The 22,173-nt window shown below is 42.8% G+C and overlaps 1 protein-coding gene across 1 annotated transcript in view; it reads right to left on the minus strand.

The window, feature by feature from the left end:
* CDH4 (cadherin 4) overlaps positions 1-22,173 on the minus strand; it is a 462,285-nt gene that overhangs the window by 140,984 nt on the left and 299,128 nt on the right. Inside the window, exon 4 of the mRNA XM_037401839.1 lies at positions 21,583-21,759. Within this exon, the coding sequence (XP_037257736.1) occupies positions 21,583-21,759 (177 nt within the window). The remainder of the gene's footprint in view (positions 1-21,582; positions 21,760-22,173) is intronic.

Here is a 22,173-nt window from a genome sequence, read left to right on the forward strand (position 1 = left end):
GAAGTGGATAAGGAAGGGCTGAGCAGAGCTGCGTGCCAGAACGAACACCGCGCTGAACATGAAAGGGTGATGCCACCTTCTCCGGAGCAGGTGTGCGGTGGAGGGATTTGTGTGGCTCTGGACCATCCTCCTGCCTCCTTGCCAAACATTCTTGCTGGTTATTCTCCCTGTGTATTTTCAAGACATTTGGCAAGATTTTCAAATGCGGCCACCTTTACCATCTTCTCCTTTTCAAAACCCAAGCATTGTACTACTAATTAATCTGCAGGGGATAGGTCCAACTGCTTTAAAAGCACAGCTCTATTGTGAGTGCTCGAAACATATTTTTAAAGGAAAATCTCAGATTTTTCCTTTTTACTATTACTTCATCCCAGCCTATGGCATTTTTAGCTTTGCACAAAGGGTGCCTCTGCAGAACGCTAGCAGTTCAGCGGAGTTACACATTATAAAATCCTTCTATTTGTCACTGCCTTCAAGCCTCTTCAAAACGAATTCTGCTTAGGATATGTGAATGCAAAATGCTTGTTTCCTAATGAAGCGCTTTGAAGTGAGCTGTAGGAGAAGCTTGATTTTACCCTTCCACAGACACAAGGAAGAGTTCTGGCCTTTAAATGTTGTATCCTGAAAGATAAATTCACACAAACCACATAGAGCTCAGGCTGCCAAAAAGGGAAACACAAACTCTCTTCCCCATGCCTTTCAACAAATCTCGGTCTAGAACAGAAAGAAACACAGCATACATTCAGCAAAAATGGGTTAAAGGAAAGATGAAGGGAAAATCCTTTAAAATAGTAATATTCCCTGAAATTAATCTCCAGTCACATCACAAGAGACAGGTCCTTGAAAAAAAAAAAAAAAATGCACCTAAATATACATCATGCTGCCAGCCCTAAGTCTTTACAGAAAGCTATACATACCTACACAAATTTGTTACGACCCCAGCGCAAGCTGTGACGTTGCTATGTAGTACCAGCCGCGGTGCTCCACTTCACTTCTGGGGGTGCCAGTCCTCAGTTATCAGAAAAAGCCAAGCGGATGCAAACGCCATCATGACCACTTGTAAAACCAAGGTAAACCTGGCATCTCCAGATTTATTATAAACTGGTTAGAGACCTAACGAGGCTAAACGGTTTGGAGAGACCTCATACTGGGATCTGCACCAGTTTATGCACACAGCTGGCGGTGGCTGAAGGGGAAAGGTGCATGGCCTGTGATGAAGCTTGCTTGCTGTGCAGCTCCTGCCTGAAAAATGCCCGTGCTGGTATGTGAACTGCTCATCTGGCACGTTACCGTACACCCGATCTTCTGCACTGTTCTGGCAGGGAGCTGCCAAGAGTTTAGGCATGGTGGTGCCAACTTCATATCAGCACTGCACAGCCCCACACAGGATGGGTCCCCTGGCACTGGCATGCTCCCATGGCGCTTTGGTGAGGCAGGACAGGCTGATGCCTGACGTTGCTTACTCTCAACTACCCTGGACTTGCACTCAAATGACAGTTTTCCATTTCTAAGCAAAACTGAGCAACTGAATTAAAGCATCTCATTTGAGAACACAAGTTTAAATTTAAACACTGCATGCATAAAAGTATTACATTTTTTGACTTTCAAATATTTGAGCATTGGGAAATCACACTGTAGAAAATGTGCCTGGGCTGACTTTTTCAATAGCGCCGTCATTAGCTGCTCACCTTCATGAGTCACACGCAATGTCCTGAAATGTCAGAGACTTTCTGGTCAGACATCGCTAATCTGATCAAGAGAACACCATGACATTTCATATGGCAACACACTGATAAAAGCTCTCCCACGCTTCATTATGTAAACAGGTATAGCTGCTAATTAATGAATTGAAGTGGAGAAAGAAACTGTTGGCAAGACTGGAAACTTGGCCCAGAATCTCCCCTGGGTAATGGTTCAGTCAAGTGAACTAAGCCCTATCCGTGCTTGTTTGCAGGTGCAGCTTTAGCACCCACCGAAGCAAACAGATTTTTTTTTGCAATATTCACATTTTTTCCTTCCTGTTTTCTAGTTACTAAGAAATTCTGCTTTACTACTACACAGTTGATATCGTTATGTATGCACAACAGCACTCCACATCAGGCATGGAAAAAAAAAAAAAAAGGAGTTAAGGGCCAAACAACATCTCTCCAAAGAGGGCACATGTCCGAGCGGTGCCATCTTCTCCTAACCTCCTGCCACCCAAACACAGCAAAGCCGTGAATGGAGCAAGCTGTTCAAATACAGCTTGGCTGCAGATAAATCTTAAGGAAATGAAAGACTGTTTGGATTTGGGTAGTTTTCACTGTTGCCACGCAGGAGGGAGTGGGACAAAATTATGAGACTGTACAGAAATCTTTGGACAGTGGTAGGGAATACACGTTCTCTGCAGAGTGTGACAACTGAATCCATGCCGGTTGGAATCGGGGAAAAAAATACTGTCTCTTAATCATACCCCAGGTTGCCTAGCTTTTACATGCTGATAACCCTATTTAGTTTAACAGCACTATTTTACACATGATGAGGATTTCAGAAGCTCAATTAAAGCTTTATCATCAACATCAAAACCAGAATAGTCCACCCAGTACTAGACTTAAAAACCAGTAAGCACTATACTCTCACCAAGAGGAAAATGGTTACATTTTCAGTACATACAGTTTGGAAACCCGGGGTTGAATGAATGTGAGAATTACCAACTAGTATTTCAGGAGCAGAACCCAACTGTATTCTAAATAAAAGCTATTCAAAAGTGGCCTTTATCTGCAGAAAAATAATGAAGTACAAAACCTACATAAAAATTAGACTACTAATTTCAGCCAAACTACAATCAGATTTTGAACACGGGGGCCTTTGTTCATTACGAAAAGTATTAATACTGCTGCTGCTGATACGGAACGTGAACTGAAACAAGTTTCAGTTTGGCTGAATTTTATTTTTAAAATTTGATTTTGTAGAACCATCAGCTCTGCTTTTAAGTTACCACAAGCAACATTTTAACAGCTCCAGAACAAAGGCAGAAGAGGTAAGGTGGGGGGATTACACTGCAGAAATTAGGCAGACTGCTCAGTTCTCAAAAATACCCTGGATTTCCTTTCTGACTTGCCAAGTCATTTGGGCTTGCCCAGCACCAACAGCATTTGTGCCTGCAATTGAACTGTGAATTAAGTCTGAGACCACGTACTAAGTATCCGAGAACAAGAGCCAGGTAGCTGAAGCTATAGATTCAGCCAGAATTCAAATTGCAAGTGAGAACTGGAGCTACTGGAAGAAAGGCTGGACCTCAGTCTTGTTGGATAATTTACTGCTTAATTTCTATCAGTTCCTTGTTTTAGATTTTATCAGGTGCCAGCCATAATTCAGCTGCAACTGGGTTTGTGCACTTGTATTATGAATATGCTATGCACCGTTTACTACTCAAGAGTAGTAACAGCAACTTGGATTTATACAACATTTTAGCATATCTAGCACTTCAAAGGGCTTAACAAAAGGAGATAACTCACCAGGACGGCAAGCCAACCTATCCATTACAAAATAATAAATCAGTTTTGAGTTCAGACTTCAAAAGGGAAATGGTAGATGCCCCACGAAAATCTCGGTGGGCACAGGTTTCCACAGAGCCAGATCCGAGCGGCTGCCGCGGCCGCATCCTTGGGCGACACATCATGGTTCTTGCCCAGCGTAGAATAATGAACAGCGGGAATAGAAATGCTAATAATTAAGGAAAGGTTAAAATGTTCACACTGTGTGAGAATCATGCATGAAAGGATACAACTGCTAAAAATCACTACAGCAATGCAGAATTTTTTTCAGAAACTCAATTCCAACGGGGAATATATTACCAACAAGAAGGAAATCCTCAGAGTAGGAGACCAATGCAAAACAGCTAGTGAAAACCAGCCAGCTCTGTGGCACGGAGGCACTGTCTACATTAACTAAAGCTCTATTCTGAACCAAAAGCCATTTGAAAAGCAAATTCAGGGAAACATCCAGACATGACAAATCCCAAAATTACTGTCTGAAAATTATTAAAAAAACCCTGAACACAAAAACCAACTGCAGACATTTTTCCATATGAACAGTTTGTGTTCAAAGCAGCATTTGTCCCTTAAAACTCTCCTAACACAGCTCCAATTCTGTGACTAAGCAACAGGGCCTAATTTTCAAGGCACGTGTTCAGTCAGACCACTTAGTCCAGCATCACAAACACTGAAGTGATCAGCTCCGCATCGATCTAACCAGTCACGTTCGCTGGCCACATTTCCCTCTTCATCATGCAGCTTCTGCACAAAGTTCACACCAAAGTTTTCACACGGGTTTGCACGCAAAGACTGGAAAATTTGGTCTCAGCTATCCTTCTTCTTCTTAAACCCCTCAGCCTCCCCAAAGAAAGAAAAGGGCATTTACTATTGGCATGCCGAGGAAAGTAAAACACACCAAGAATTATTTCCAGGAGTCTGCAAGGGGTTTCTCTGGCACAGGTGAAGGCAGCCCGCTTGCCCCGGCCCCTCTCCGCCGCAGCGCCTGCGTTCAGGCATGCTCCATGAAGCCACCACAACAGAGCTCCACAGATCTGGGGCCCAGCAGCCACCTTCTGCTGCAGAAAAAGGCGGTTCTAGCTGCCAACCCATATCTCGGAGGGGGATCAGTCCTGCCGTCCACAGGAATGACCTTCCTTCCTTTGCAGCTCGCACAGAGAACAAAATCTTGGTGAATGTGTGAAAAATTCTCCTTTACATCCCAAGGGTCAGGTGTTGCCTCAGAAGACCCTTCTGTTGCCTCAGAAGAAGCACTTCAAGAGCAACAACAACCGCCCTGGGCTTGTCTGGCTGTAGCTTGCACCTGACACACAGCATCAAGGGTCTCTGCTCTGGACAGGCTGGGAACTAATTTTTTATCCATTTTAAAGTACATTTAAAAACAGAGAGAAGATAAAATTACCCAATATTGATATTCTCTAACCTGCTGGCTCAAAGCCCCAGCTTCAATCTCTCTCAGCAGGTCAAGACCTTTCAGCTACAGGAAAGAGAATTAAGTCACGGACAGATCCCCAGACAGACCGTGCGCCACCCCTCCACTCCCAGCGATTCCTCCTGTTGGAGCTGGACTGGTGGACTGGTCCCATCTCCTCTAGGCACATCAGGGCTCACAGTTCCAGCTCACAATGACCTTGGACAGCCATGTACCAACATGGTCTTCTCCATTCACCATGGCTGCCTCCAGATATATGATTATTATCCAGATAAATGATTATTCCAAAACCATCTGAGCTGATGCACCTATTTAGAAGTGGGCTTTGCTGTACCTACAGAATTCACTATAACGCGCTGTTAACATGCTAAGAGAGATCACTACCTGTGAACTCTGCCAGACTTCCCATCTTCACATCACCTCATCCTCCAAAATTCAGCAGTCACATTCTGCTATCCATAAACCGCTTTCAGAACACAGTTTTAGGAAAGAACTTCCTATAACTAGTAGAGAAGTAACATAAGGAATAGTGATGGCCCTTCTTCAGGGAAGTACACTGGAGTTTTTATTATTACTTTTTACTATTACTTTCATAAGCTTGTCTGAGATTAGATGCTTATCCTAAAATTTTATTTAACACAGTTAATTTCCACTTGCATAACAATTATTATTTGCAAATCACTAGTCTTGAGCATAGAAACCAGCATATAAAGATTTTTCCTCAAACATAATATCAGCTTTGTACCAGAGAACACTGAAAAGGAGAACAGAGCCTGTAGAACATGAGTTGTCCCCACCGGCCCAAGAGATCCTGTCAGCAACTGGTTTCCTAATCACCATAAATTCATTTTCCATTTACTTGCTGCAATTATGCTATTGAAACCTGCAGGTCTGTTCCCCGCCCCCCCCCCCCCCGCCCCTTCACTTACTCTAAACAGAATTCAATTTTAATGCCTACTGCAGAAGGCCAATATGATACAAAAACCCCAAACATTTCACTACTCATGCACTCTTATTCATAATATCACATCAAATTGCTGTAGTACTACCATATGGCGTTTGAGCACCATGCCAGAACAAGTTGTTCAGCTTGTCATAATCTCAAAAGCTGCATAAAACTTAAATAATTTCTCTATGAAGTGGAAGATCTTTGGGTTTAATAACTCATCAGAAATGGATTCTGCATTTTCCTCCTATTATTTCCCATGTTTTCTGATTCACATTCCATTTTCCAGTGCGAGCTATCAGTATAAGTGGCTACAACTATGGGGCTGAAAGGCTCTAAATGCATCCTGTCCATACTTTCTTCTTGATCATTCATCATCAAATTGAATGAACATCTTTCTCAATCAGACAGATATATAATTATAAATAAAACCAGCTCAATCAGAAAGACTGAAAGAAAAAGATTAATGAAATCTCCCACACTTTGATTCAACCCTTAAAGCAATACCCTCAGTTGTAAAATGTCCACACTTCCACCCACACTGTCCTGTAAGAAAACACAGCAGCCTTTCAAGAAAACTGGAGTGGTGACACTTAACTGGTACATCAATCCAGGGAGAGACAACAGTGGGAATGCTCAGGGTTTCATCACAGATTGCTCTGTATTTACATTCTCAATTCCTAGGGTCACCGCAAGTGCACCTGTTTTGTTTTGGTTTTGTTCTAATTTTAGTTTTTTTATTATTTCTTACTCTCATGTCTGAGAAAGAAAGGTTTGGAGTGATGTAGGATTGGAGATGGAAGGTGCAAGAATAGAGACAGATGAGACTTCAGCAGACCTCACAGTTTTCAGGGATTGTGACAGGCTCCTGACACCGAACAGCTGATAGCAGCGTGGGTACCATCCAAGATGGAGAAAACACGTGGGGAGATCTCACCAGGGACAACCAGCAGCAAAAATCGAAATGCGAAGGCAGAACTAGCCAAGTCCCAAAATGGAGGGACAGGAGACAAGTCTAAGGGGGAGCACTGGGAATGCAGAGACATGAGGAAGGCAGGTAAGTATGTAGGGTACAGTACTGCTCTGGAGAGGAGAGAAGGGCGTTACAGAACTCCCTCAGGAGGAAGGCTTATTTTAGCAGCTGCTTATCAACTGAAGAATAAAAAGGACAGCACCAAATCAAGCAGAATTTCCTAGTCCTTCTTAGCATGTATGTTCAGGCCTCGTTCACATATGGGATTAGGATAGGCAAGAACCGGTGCTGAGAACTGTAGGCTGGCACAGGCAGAGCACAGACAACTATTATGCAGCCTTTTGCTTAAAAATAAAACAGAACTGGGACATGTCTTCTGGAGTTCGTATGTATTGGGAGTTTCCAGAAAAACATTTCTATAATGGTTACATATGTGATTTTCTCCATATAGCTAACAAAAAAAGAACAAAGTGGCTTGTCACCAGCCCAAAGGGAAAAGCACTTGGCTGCACAGAGGAAGACAGGACTTGCTACATCTGCGGCTTCACAGAAGGAAAAAACCAGCTCTCTTTTTTTTTTTTAAAAAAAAAAAAAAGTGCAGAGTATATCTAGCGAATATAAGTGAAAGGAATCAGTCCTCCTCCCCTGATGAACAGATGATGTCAAAGTATCAAAACCCTCCACAGCTGCACACCTGGTAGCAGCAGACAACGGGTGACAGCATCCCTGCATCCCAGCGGCAGAGCTGCTCGAGCCAGACCAGCAAGCAGCTGGACCCGGCGTCTCGGGGGTCGGGAGCCTGGGCCGCCCTCACCCCCCCAGCACTGCTCTTTACGCGCCCGCGTGGGGCGGTTTGGCCACTTCCACCGACTCTGCCACGAGATTTCGTTCTCTCGACAGGCCCCAGCAGGTCTGAAGACCAGTGGGAGGGTTATCCCCGTCCACACGTGCTGTTGCTACCTGAAGGTCTGTGTCTGAGCCCATGGTCTCCCTTGTTCTGCGTTACTGGTAGAACTGGGAGGGCACTGGCAGGGCTCTGCAGCCCCAGATAAAGGTTCATCCATTCTGCAGATGTCCTCATGCTGCTGTGGCTCTTACTTTCAAGGACTTTTACCTTGAAAGAACTGAAACAGCATTAAAAGTCAAGGAGGGCCATTCCCACTTTGTGTTTTTCTTTTTCATAAGGGCCCATCTCCTGACACGGCATCGAAGAAACAGAAAACAGTCTTAAGCTGTAAAGATCCATGCTCTAAAGGTGTCTGGGCATGAGGGAGGATTTGCTAAGGCACCCAGGTATCTAACTCCCATCAGCTCATAAGGTAAATTAAACCAACTAGGATTAATTTCTTCACTGTGCCTGCTCCTTCCCCACTCACCACCTGCGCTGGCTGCCATCACCACATCGCTCCCGACAAAGACATACAGAAATGTGTTTGCCTTCACAGACCCTGCCAGGCATGGCAGCGCTCCCACCCCGGTTCAGAGGTGGGTGGTGCAGGCAAGGCAGCTACAGGCTGCGGCTGATGCCAGGCAGGCTGAGGATGCTCGTGAGGATGCCTCCATGCGGGCCGGCTGGATGTCGAGCCCTGCCACGGTTGGGATTTCACAGATGCAACGGGAAAGGGAAAGACAATGACTTCCAGGAAGACTCCAGCAGAAGGGGTCTGCACAGCCCCGCTACGTGCAGCCTTCCCCGACCCCTGCCCCTAGCAGCTCTCGTTTGTGGCTCTTAATAAATACAGCATGTCCAAGAATTAAGATTTTTTTAAAATCTGGACAAGGTAAACCGGAGAAAACAGAATAAAATATTGACTATGGGCTGCTTTGACATGCCTTGCTGTAGGTCATCCATCAGCACAGCCTCAAGGGAGTAGTACAAGCGGTCCATGGAAATCCGGAGCCAGCCGCGGTGGCTCGCTTACAGCAGGCTTACCGGCAGCGGTACCCAACAACACTACACTTTAGGTTACTTTAAATGATGTGTTGAAAGCACCTTATCCCAGAGAACAAAAAAGGAAATTAAAAAGCTGTTGTGTGTAATTAGCAGTTCTTTTTGATGAATCCTTTCCAATGCTACCACCTTTCTGCGAATACTTCGTTTCTTGAAGAACGATTCTGATGGAGCCAATGCAGACAGAACTTCAGAACAGGATGAGAAAAGGGAAGATGAATGGTGAGTGACAGCACCCATTAACCCAGGCCAGAAAACCCTCCCCAGTCTGCATTAACTCCTCAAATGCTCAATGCAGTTACAATAAAGACCGATGCAAAGGGAAACTCAAGTTTTCCTTACTTTAAGATCATACCATTCAGCATTTATTCTCTTCTTTCAACAACATACACACTCAGTGCTCAGTACTTATGAATACCCTCTATCCAATTAATACCCCATTAAGCTGCACGCCCGCAGCGACTTTATCCTCAGACCACTGTATGGTAGCTTTTAACTCCATAATACCCTGGCATTATTACCGTATTAGACTACAACGGATTGATCCAAAGCTCACCGAGGTTAATGAGGGCTCATTAAACTTTGAATTAGGCCCTAACTGCTTGGCAAACACGAAGTGAAATAGTACTTGTCAGATAAGATGACAGAGGGCATAGTAAACTTTAAGGCAAAATATTGAATGCTGATGATGACAAAGGCAGGCAATAACAGGGAACGAGTGGGGAGAGCAGCCGTGGGAGAGAATTATGATTATGTTACACTCCGTATCAAGCAGGACAGATTTGTGCCTATATAAATAGATACTGCCTGGTCTGACTGATGCAATTTTTATCATCATATGGTTAGACATAGCATAATATTGACATTCTGCCTTTCCTTTAGATTTCAGTTTTGAGTTTCAGCTGGAGAGTATGATACTAGAGACTTGAAATCAGTATGACTCCTTCCCTAATTACTGATTAATCAACAGCTAAGGTTGCTTACATAAAGAGTCATGGGGAGAAGGAGGAAGTCTCATTAAGAACAAGAGGTTAAAAAAAAAAAGAAGGGAGGGGGACATTTAACAACTGGATGGATACAAAAAGAAAAGAAAAAGAGCTGATTTCCTAATAGCATGTTATACCTGAATGTTAAATTTTGTATTCATGTCCAATTAAAAAATTATAAGAAAACATTTTAATACTTGCAGATACCATGGGTTATGGTTCAAAAGGAATAACAAAGTTTTTTCCCCCCTTTTAATGACTTCAGAAATACATATATGTTGTGTCATTCTGTCCCTTAGGTGCTCAAAAGACACAGCAGCTGTTTCATAAATTTTGAATTGCCTTTTCCTGTAGCATACAAAAAACTGTGCCATAAACATAACACTGTCTGAAAAATATTCGGAAACCCAGACAGTTGTTGGAAATGCTTCCTCCGATATTTAAATTCCTCTCTTAACAGGAGTTTCCCTGCAAAAACAGATGCTAACGAATAGTGTTTTTGCCATCAAGCTGAATGTGAATGCTTTGGTGCAGCATTTTCTTTTTTCCATGGAGACATCAGGGGACGCATTTCCCATCACTGAAAGAAAACTGCCACCTTGCTTCTCAATTCTTTGCTTTCAGATAATAAATAACTGCTATAATCTTCCATAAAAGATTTACACTCTGATGATGCCCGATTCTTCTACTCTAATTTCTTGTTGTTAGATGCAGTTGAATGCCATTTACTGGTAAGTAAATTGTGTCATCACTTCACTGCAAACCACACCACTGAAAATGTAAGCTGGCCAAACATTTATTTTTGTTTTCCAACTCACAGAAATCCCTTCAGAGGGCTGTGGATTAACTAGCAACACTTTTTAGCACAGATCCTTAATCTTAACTTCTTTCCTTCTCTCTACTAATATGCTCCCTTCCAGTGATGCCTACTTCAGAAATAACTCCAAAGAGCTTACAGTACGGTCACAAACACTGCCTTTTAGCTGCCACGCTTTCCACAGTGATTCGGAAATAAATTGGCCATTTCCACTGGACTTTTTGTAGTCCCATAGTAACAGGGGCACTGCAGCTTCACCTCTTCCCCCAAAAGGAGTTTCATTAGCAGAGGGGGCTGCTGGCTGACCACGCGTTGCCAGCCCCTTTGGAAGGACAAACCACAGGCCCTAGGTCCAATCTTTTCACAACACAATGTGTGCCTTTCATTTTTTGGACAGAAACAACAAGCTGGCAAGGCCTTTCTCCTTCCTTAAACTGCCCCACTTTTTACAGCAATAAAATGAGCTTCTTTGCTTAAATAAATGTTAGAGCTCACAAAGCCTTGAAGCACAGCTCAAACAAGTAAGTTCAACTTCAAAACGGCCTGAAAGGGCTACAAACCCAAGTACGATGCAAAAACCTCCTCAGGTCATGTAACGTTTTGATTAAAACAAGTGGAGATCATAAGTGAAAACAGGAATCAGGAAGTTGAAGCATCCCAGCGATGCCTGCCAGCACTATGGCATTTAAGGGTCTGGTAGCATTCCCACTAGAAAATTTTGGTTTTAGGGGTTTATAACTTGAGTCATTGAGGCTTAGACCTGGTCTCCAGAACTGGATCCCCAAAGTGCAATTACTCAGGCAAAGCTTTGCAAGGGGAGGGCATGCCCAGGTGGCCCGGAATGACACGGCTAAATACTCTGTAAGACTTCTTTTCCCAAGATGTATCTCATACATATATACACATACACACATCCCAGAAACCACACGCAGACCCGAGGCAGGGAAGAGACCTCTTATACGTGTTACATGAAAGTTTTCTAAAACATCACCTTGCTAGTATAACAGCCCACGCTGGGCCCTCATCCCCCAGCTGCTCTCTCCCTGCTGCCTGCCGATATCCTGGGACAGAGCAGTGACGAAGCACGTCCCCACAAAGCACAGCACCTGCACAGGGCTCTGCCAGGCTGGGAGCCCGCTCAGCAGCCCTCCAGCAATATGAACGGGCACCATGAGCCACACCAAATGCTCCTTTCACTCCTTGGATAGCTCACTCTTTGTCACACAAGACACCCGGGCTCTGGTCAGAGCAGCTCCCTTTGCTTTCCTCTCCAGCCACGTCTAGCTGAGCCTTACATCACGCTCTGAAAAATCACTTACCTTGAGGTCCTTTCCAGCACACCTCCCTCATCCTTAATGAAGCATAAACAGCTTCTGCTCTTCCTGGTGGCTTTTTCTACTGAGCACCCACAGTCAGGGTCAGGTGCAGACAAACACACCTCATTTCTCCATGGAGAACACAACAAAACCTCCTGCACCTGTAGCCAAACCCCATCCCCCTTCACAGGTGAGCTAACTCAGCCCAGATGCTGCAGGGGCTTTTAGGGGATGCTGAGTTTCTGTTGGTTCATGGAGGAAAAAGGAATTCAATCTTTTTTACCTAGTGCCAAAAATAAGAAACCAAGGTCTACTGGCTGGGTTTTCAGGGCAGGCTTCTGGCTTGGTGTCTGTTAGGAAAAAAGGAATATGCTTGCATGACAAATGCAAAGGCTTAGATATGTGTGCACACCTGGAAGTGTGGTCTCTGTATACTTGCAGTACACACAGAGAAATATAAATAAAATCAGTAATCTAAGGAAAACTATACGCATGGCCAAAGAGATTGGTACTGCATAGCGCTGAATGCTTGGTCTTAATCCAGTAAGGAACTATTCATGTCCTTAGTTTCCAGTCACCGAAGAGACTCAGAAGAGCCACTGGAGCTACTTAAAGGCTCAAATTTAGGCACGTACTTAAAATCTCTGCTGAACAAGGGCCAAAATGTTCAGTACCATCTGCAGATACCCAAACTGCCTTGGGCAAAATGTTTCCCTTAATATAGTCCAAGGTTTTGTTTGTTTGTTTTTAAGTTGTCTAACTGTTCAGATAGGAGGAAAATGTCTTTTAAATTAAGGAAATTAGAAACAAATATGAATGTTATTAAAAATATGGAAATTATTAAAAATATGGTAAGAGCTATGGGAAAGAACAAATTGCAAAGAAATGAGGCCTTTGATGAAACTGGTAAATTGCTGCACATTCACTCTTTGCTGCCCCATCCTCTAACCATGGCTTACACCTCTCGTCAGTCTGCATTAGAGACAGCTGAGAAAGGATTTAGATGGTGACACCTTTAACACTGAAAATCTCAGCCTTTATAAACAAAACAATTAGCTGCAGCAGAAAAAGCTTAAAACTAGCCCAAGAGTAAATTCTCTTAAATCTTAAAACCCGACAACCAAAATTCCACAGTGCTGAATTTAATTCTTCAGCGGTGCAGACTAGCAAGAACATATACAATAGTAAGGAAAGAAAAAGCATGATGGGTTTTTTGCTTCCTATCTCATTCCAGCCTGATACAGTGAATTTCAGCAACAGCCTAGCTGTCAAGGTTATATCTGCACCATCATTCTGCAAATCCAAACTCACACCCACACAGCGCCACTATGTCTTTGGGACTCCGTTTCAACTCATCAAGGAAGCCAGGTCCCACGGTAACCTATTACTAATGTGGGTGATGAGTGTTAAATAATGAACTACTGCAGCAAAGAGGCAGATTGCAAGTTGTTTGTCTCTGTTCATGTCTCAGCTTTTTTCATTATTACTGTTTTTCTTTGGGAAAGGCATGAGCAAAACCTAAGTTTATTTCTTAGCAAATTAACCCACTGTTTTTGTGTACACTCTGTCTTTACAGATTTTCAATAGCTTTCATGAGCTGTGTACATTAGCTCCAACTATGCTTTCCTGTTTTTGCCTCTATGCATAATGACAGCCATACTGAGCGGCTATTACAGTTATCTCACTTTCTGGAGAGGACGGGGATGTAATGATATGTTGCAATATGTGCAATGGGGTATTACAGCTAAATACTCTCTGCAGTGATTGATGAACTATTTTGCAGTATGCCTGGTACGACAGTTCAAGGCGAGGGGTACTTATCCTTCTGTGCTTCCTACATTTCCTGCTCCCGAGGTGAACTCGGAGCAAGAGCTGAAAAGTAAGGGCTGGATGGGGGTAGTGGTGGAGGAGTGGACTAAGACCCAGCAGGTTCCCCCCAGGAAGGGGGCTGCTGCTTAGTCCCTGGGTTGTGGCTGACAAGCACCTTTGCATCGCTGTAAACACAAGCCCCAACATTAGCAGACCCCATGCAGAGATGTAGCAGCTGAACTCAGACACGAGATGAAGTGACTGAATATAACCATCGACCAAGATTTCTGAATACTCTATAAAACCCGAGTCCATTATGAGACTCTTCAAATAACCCAAGGACAAGCCCAGATGCTGATAACTGGAGAGTGCTGCTCATGGCCATGGCAACAGCTCTGTGGTCTTGAACAAAGCCACTCTTCTGCCTTAGTTTCTTATTTGTGAAAGAAAGACAATCCTCACTTATGCAAACAGGTTGAAAAGATCAGATCCTCTACAGAAAAATACCTATAGCAAAGACTGGACGCATCATGGTTGGACTCTATGTCTTTTCCAAAGTAAAAATTGTATGATTCTAACAACTTTCATTTAACAAGTAGCAGTTGATGGTAGGATCACAAATATCTGCTAGTATATCCCACCCCACTGCCTCATGGGGATGCTGAGTGACTGCAAAACCATTTAAAACATTGTATGTGAACTCAGACCAAAGGTCTGTTACTGCGGTACCTTCTCGGTTTGACTCACTGCACCCCAGATTTTCACTGTCCTTCATTCTTCGTAACTTCTCAATTTTTCATGCTTGCAGATTTGGCGGCTACATGATGGCTTTCCTTTCTAGGAATGTATTAGCACAGATCTGACCAGGATTTGTACCAACATTAGGCAATCATCCATGATACACGGAGGTAAGTTTTAAGGCATCAAGTGCCAAGTATAAACACTCATGCTGTAATGATGGCACCTGGACCCCGATCTGACTTTAACCCATACTATAAACAAACAACCAAAAAAGTAACAACCTGAAATTCTGCTTAAACATGAAGAAAATCAGATATTACTAATGAATTTTGAGACTTCTGAAATTGCATGTTGATGCTTCCCGATCAGAGTGGGAGCAGGCTCATTGCTCCCAATGGCTGCTGAGAATCTGTTTTTATGTTGTGTGGGAAATTAAAAATGGGTTGAAATTCTTTCATGCAACTGGGACACTGTATTTGATGGAAATTTATCACTTCCAAATTACATGGTGTTTTATGATTTGATGTTTTTTTTATTATTTAGTGGGGCTTTTTTCTACTCATGTTACTATTCCCAAAGCATCCTGGAAAATGGGAAAAATCTCAAGGGCAGTACTTTTAGCTGAACTGGGCAATGGGAGTCCTTGATATTTGTCTGCAAAATGTCAATCACCTTAAAATCCCAACCTCACTTACAACAGTTCTCCTTAAGTAAGTAACAAAGCTGGGCTGGCAAAATGAAATTCTTAGTAACACACTGACAAACGCAGAACCACAAAGCACCAAATTCCCCCTTAGTCTGGATTTGAATGCATAAATAAATAAGGCTCTTGCATTTATTTCTGCTAGAAGACTGTACTATTCCATTCTGCAATTATGGAAAAATGCAGAGCACAGGCAAGATTTAGTGTTTGAGTTTTTGCTGCAAGACTTATGTCAGTAGAAAAGCATTTGTGCTCTTGGGAATCAAAGTGAGATTCACCCGTTTGTGGCAGGTGTTTTAAGCACTCAGCCTAACAATCTACCCACGCATGGCACTACAGCAATTCAACGACTAAATTAAATCTCTGAATATTAAATTAATGATGGAAATCTAAAATATTAATATATTCTAATTGAATATTCTCCGATAAATTATCTAGGCATTCTCAGCAATTTGATTTTACTTTCATTTCTTAAGGAACTTTCAGCTGCATAAATACAGCTATTAAAGCAATTCAAAAAGGGAACATTTTCTGCTCAGACAAGAGAACTCTAAACACAAAGAATCTAAAAATTTCTTTCATATGATTGATTAAATCATAGAGCCCAAGACAGCTGAATCATTAAATGACTGCTTTCCTTCAGTCCCTCTGGCTTTAGCAAGGACAATATAAATTCCCCATGGGTCTGAATACAAGGAAATACAGTATGTATAATTACAGTATAGGCTTGAATGCTGTTGTAAGAGAATTTCAAATGGAGCATTTATGCTGTAGCTGCACTTTTCAATCCATAATGCTGTATGTACGCGTGCTTGTGAAGCCTGTAAAGCAGTGGGCATCTGCTGTCTTCGACCTAGATTCCCAAATGGTATAGGCTGGTGTAGCCCCACCAGCTTTGGCAGACACACATGAATTTACATCAGGATCTGGCCTTCTATTCCTGTGAAATGCTGAGATTAAGAATGACATCTCCATACACCAGGGAGAATGCAAACAAAGGAATATTGTTTGAGAAACATATATATCTATCTATACAGTGTGTGGTATATATTTAGGAACCTGCTTTAAACTGCATGTTTCTAAGAAATTTCAAATGGATGTGTCAAGAAAGTAGCAATGTGTTGTATTTCCCTTTCTCCATTCCACGTGTGCTGAGTCCTGGTTTGGTAACACACACGGGAGAGATCAATACCAGAGCCAAGACTGTGGCAACACGAATGCTTAATGAATCATTTTCTTGCTAATCTTGCTGTTTTTGGTGTCAGGTTGGTTTGTGGCGTGAAATCATAGTCAAGAGCCAAGAGCTGTTGCAATCTACATCCTTTAACCAGCTTTCAAAGAGAGGCTGTGCCTCTACAGAGCAACAGAACATGCGCAATGTGCCGCTCCTCTCCACCCTCTGGGCTTCTCCTTCTTATCTCTGTCTGACTGTCACAATAAAGACCAAATCACCTAATTTCAGCTGGTGACGCTCACAGGGGTACCAAAGACAAGATGTACTGAAAGCCAGAACTAGCAATTTGTGTGTGTGTGTGTGGTTGGTAAGGCAAAAGAAACACCTGTTCCCGTGAAGAACAACGAAGATCTGGGCCTATTTGTAATCAAGGCTGTCCGCGTCTCTCTCAGGAAAAGTAAGGTCTGATGTCCTTTGGGAGGCATTTGCAAGGCCCTTTCTCAACAAACCTTCTCTCACCACAGACAGATGCCATCTGTCTTGCAGCTGGGAGTTAATGGATTCTGAACTGCCAATTTCACAGCAGTAAGCAACGTGGCTGATAGAGGAGGCATGAGGGATTTCCTACAATAAAACTATTTAAAATAGTGCAAAGGTGCCTGCTGAAATAGCCATGATGAGCAAAGGAAATGGCAATATCGAGGGCTGATGGTCTGAGCTGGCAGGGATTTGCAGCTCAGGTTACCTCATGTATCTCCAACACCAGGATTTTAGACTTTGGGAGAACTGTTTCGCTACACCTATTTTGTGTGCCAGGATGGGCTACGACACACAAACAGGCTGTGGAGCTCTAGAGCATGCTATCAACTTTTTTCATATTAAGTATCCAGTTTCACCATACAGCTTAACATGTGCTAAAGCTACCTGTGAGCCTGTCGAGGGGGGTTCTAGTGCACCAAGAAGAGCTCTCTGCTCCGTTAACATGCACCATGCCACGCAAAACCCACCCAATCGATGATACCTCTGCCAAGGAGCAACCCAAGAATCTTCAGGTATATTATATTCTGCCAACTTGCCAAACCACTTCAGGACTTTCTGATTAAATTTACATAAAATGCATCCTTCTCTCTTATTCCCTGTTATACACAGTAGATTATTTCTAGTATTCTTGTGTCTGAGATTACCAGCACTCGGATATGAGAGAGCATGCTGTGCTGTAGCATGCAATCAAGGCAGTTTGTAAGAGCACCAAGATCCTGCCTTGGTCATCCTCAGTGGAATTTCACGCCACTGTAATGAGGATGAACAAGTTGTTTATCATAAGACATCTAATGTGCAAATACCACATTTTTCAGTTCCAAGCTTAATAAAGGCAAGTTGGAAAAATTAGGGTCTCTGCAGATCAAGTTAAGCAACAGGCAGCTTCTAAGAGCTCTAGAAAGGTTCTGGAGATAAAGCTGGAAGTTTGGTGCATTCCCACAAGTGAATACGGTTGCAGTGGCCAACAGAGGGGCCTGTTATCTAAGCATGCTATGACCAAAGGCTGGTCCTGCACAAGGCAGTCGGTCTTTTAAATGAATGATTTTCATGCAGCTCTGTGAGATGGGCCAAGACTTCTGCCTTCAAAACTGACTCCAGATTCTTGTTGGAAGGAAGCTAGAGACTTGCATGTGGATCCAAAACCAAGATACCTTTTGAAGTTCAAAAGAAGATGAAATACAAGATTAGCTAACAGATAATTAGATAATAGATAATTAAGAATTAGCTACACATGTAGCTAAAAAGGATGAGTCAGAGAGAAAATAGATGGTACTCAGCAAGGGTGCAACTGTTTAATATATTATCTTAGTTGATCAGTGTGCCTTCATGAGTCATTTGCTTGGAGAAGGAGGAGGATTTCATATTGTTTTTGTATTTTTAATAGGCATTTTTATGGACCTCATAGTTATAATAATGAGAATACCTGACAATTAGTAATGAAATTATCCTCACTACAGTAAAATATTTCACAGCAAGTAAAATCTTATTCCTAATACAAAGGTGGAAGTGAAGCACAAGGAAATTAAACTCAGGATTTTCATGAATGTTTGCAAAATAAATAAGCATATATCAATAAAATTTGATAACTGTTTTCTCAGCTGAAAGACAAACCCAAAATTTGCAAAATATTTTTATACCGATAAAAATGATTTTTAGTGTATACATCTCAGATGTTTATTCAAACTCTTTGAAGAATACGTAAATCTTTTCAGCAGCCAAAACTAATCAGAAATTCCTATTATTATTTTTCACTTTTTTTTTTTTGCTAAGTACATTTCCTAGTTAGTGTGGTTGATGCATATGAACAGACACGGATGTTCCTTTGAAAGAAAAAACCCTGTGATTAACACAGGGTTTTTTTGGCAGGGATAATGTTGTGACGTCTTCCTTTTTTTTCTATTTTTTTTTTCATTTAATGTATTTTATCAGAATGAAATGGTTTAATGAGCAGAGAATCACAGTTGATCCCAGCTGAACCAGACAGGGCTGCATTTCGAGGTATGTGGCTCCCATCAAGCTGCATTCACCTTTGCTATGATTTAAACTTCATTCAGGCACAGCCTTGCTAAAAATACTGACAAGTAACTAATCAACTTCCATAAAATGGAATTTTTACCTTCACAATAGGAAGCAGGAGTAGGAGGGAACCCAAACGATTTGCCTATGCATTTCAAATTAGTCTGACCTATAAAAATGCAAACAGCAAGTGGTACTATGAAAATGTACTTCTGGTAGGGCTTTTTGGTTTTTTAATACTCAGATTTTTCATGCCATCCCTTCCTCTCCTTGGAGGTAACCAGAACCAAAGATAGCAGAATGGAGGGACTGGTTTCCATTAGTTATACCTATAAAATGTGAGCTCAAGCAGGGCTCTCTGGACCAAAAAAAGTTCAGTGCCCAGGAACTACCGTTAGGTTTGAACACTTTATATAAAGTAGCAGAGAAAACTGTGACAGCCCTCCTTCCATACAAATGGGATCTGAGCTGTAATGTGCACTTCTAGCTCCAGTTTGTGAGCAGATGGACACAAAAATAGTCAGCGCCCAGTGAGCAAAAGCATGGGAAATCAGATCAAAACCGTTACCTAGATCTAGGAGACAGCAGAATGCTCCAGGGCAATCTGAAGATTATGTGGATAGAAATAATCATGTAGCGCTGGTCTTTGAAGATGTTGATTTGTCCTATTCTGGAGGATTAAAGAGCAAAGTCTAACAGGGGGAGCTGTAACTCCTGCTAGGAATCACCCAAGCTTCATGTTCTGGGGCCAGCAAATGGGCCAGATGCTGCAGATGAGCTGAAACTCAACCCAAGCCTGAAACATCAGGGGTCTCACCGCTTAATCAAGCTGTATCTTTGTACGATTTTCCCTGTCATTATGATACTTTCTGTATGTCAGGTGAAAAGGAAAACAGCCCTTTTGTCTTCATTTGGGAAAGAAGAAATTCCCATTCTTCACGGGAAAGCAAGCCATTTCTTTCTTTCCCACCCCACTTTTTCTTCACTATCAGTGTTTCCCCTATCATCTGTATTTAAAAACTGCACTGGAATGTATCACTAAAAATTTGGAAGCTCTCTGTTTCCATCGGTTGTCTTTCCAAGGTTACTGGCAGTTTAAGCGATGAATGTAAAATCTTTCATACCTATATAAAATTTATTATTCGTCACTTTCACTAGTACTGGAGTTTTGCATTCTTGAGTCCTGTTTCATCTCCTGACTATAGGGGGGAAAAGTGCCAGAGAGATTTCAGTTCTTATAAATCCACAAATCTGCCACAGTAAGCTGGTGCCAAGTTGTCCTCTCACTGTCTAGTCAAAGCTCAAAAGAAATCAGCAGGGAGTGGGACAGGGTGTAAGTTCACTTCACGAGTACTCTGCTTATTTTTCAAAGGAATTCAGGAATTAATGTAAATTATTAATCTGATTTGGGAAGATATTTTTGACATATCATTATTCTCCTCTTCAGACACTTCTTCAACTTAGTAGGACAACACATGCACGGGTCACTCCATACCCAGCACTGCTGACCACAAGACTCCTCGGCTTTCCTCCCTGCTTTTCCAGGACAGACATAAAAACAACTGTTGCTTTTTTATTCCTTGTTGTACTTCCCTAATTGCACAAAGCAGCACCAACAACTCAAGTTTACCTAATACTTGCTGAATTGAGAACATGCACCTTCAGTCACCGCAGGAGTCGTTGCACTGAACTTCTAAAGGACTCAGCAAGCTCCTTTCCTCCCCCCCCGCCACGGGATATGCAGAAGGGTATCAGCTCATCAGCATGAAACAGGTAACGATGACAACTCACTGCAGTCCAGGCACTGTTTCAAGATGCCTAGGTGAACTTCCTGAGGAGGGATGCCAATGACACACCACTGTTGCTCAAAATAAGTTCTGAAATTTTATAATTGTTGCCATTTTCTTCCAAGGGAAGAACTGAAAAAGTCTGCCAGGGAGTTCTTTTTTTTACAGCTAATCTTTCAACTGCTCCAAAAGACGAAACCAGCACCCACAAGAGGAATAGCAACATGTATTTGTATTTTCCTAACACTTATCAACAGCAATAATGTATCAACCAAATGTGTCTGTCAGAGGCCCCTTTTCCCTTCTTTTTCTTTTCCTGTCATCCAATAATCATCACAGAAAACCACACGGGTAAACTTGATCTCAGAGATATCCTTGTAAAGAAAGAAACCAGAAGCACAGAGAGGACGAGGGATCCATCTGCAGCTGCGGCAGGCAGCCAAGCTCCTTCAGCCCCCCCCACGCATCTGTACCCCGGCTCTGCGAAGGAAGGGAAGGATGCAGCACCCCCTTGTCGCTGGGTGTCACCGAGCCCAGCTTTACACCTGCAGCCTGCAGGATGAGAGCGTGGGCAACGTGCCATCTTGGCAGCAACACCAGCACCTCTTAAGGGCCTGGCTGGAAGGAGGCGATTAGGCTGGGTTCAGCTGGGGGAGGGAAAACTGGGGCAAGTTGCTTTGGAAAAGAAGCGTTTCAGCAGCATGTAAAAGACAACTTTTCTTGCACGAGGGAGGAAGAGCAGAGAGCCTGTGCTTCCAGCCAGGCTTCCCATGCCATGCCCTGCACCTACTAAATCACTAGACGTGCTGCAAAGTTACCGTTACTATTGTTGTTATTTCTGTTTCTTTTTTAACTTACCCGAACCAGCTGCTGTGGAAAGGGTCCTCTGGAGTTTTCTGGCACATTGATGGGGGGGATGACCCAGTCTCGCTTTTGCCGCCGCAGGCCATTAGCACTCTGATGCTGGCGCCACGGGAGCAGAGTGTCGCTTTGCTGCTGCGCCAGTTCTCCCGGCACCGTCTTCCTTCCTTTTGGCTGTTTTGGAAACAAGTAAGCAAAACCAGTTAGCTGCTTGCTTGCTTCTTGGGACTTCTCCCAACAGCGATGCTTCCTTGTGTGCAAATGGTCACATGTAGCTGTGAAAATCATTGTTATTAACATGATATATTTCTGCATTGCAAAGACACAATATGCTTTACTGGCAACTCTGCTGTCACTTCATTTTCACAAATACATGGAGCTGTCACTCTCAAATCAAGATGCCTCCCAGAATGTATCATCTTCATCACACAAGCTGCAGGGAGATTTAACAGCATGTTGGAGTAAAGAAGTTTCTGCAAATTTCGAATAAATGCAACCTACCAGAACACAAAAAAAGCGAGAGCCTATGTCACGGGTCCAGTTTTACGGTACGGAGCTAGCCTGCTCCTTGGCATTAGCAGGGTTACA

The sequence above is a fragment of the Falco rusticolus genome, chromosome 10, assembly GCF_015220075.1.
Source record: "Falco rusticolus isolate bFalRus1 chromosome 10, bFalRus1.pri, whole genome shotgun sequence".
Lineage (NCBI taxonomy): Eukaryota > Metazoa > Chordata > Aves > Falconiformes > Falconidae > Falco > Falco rusticolus.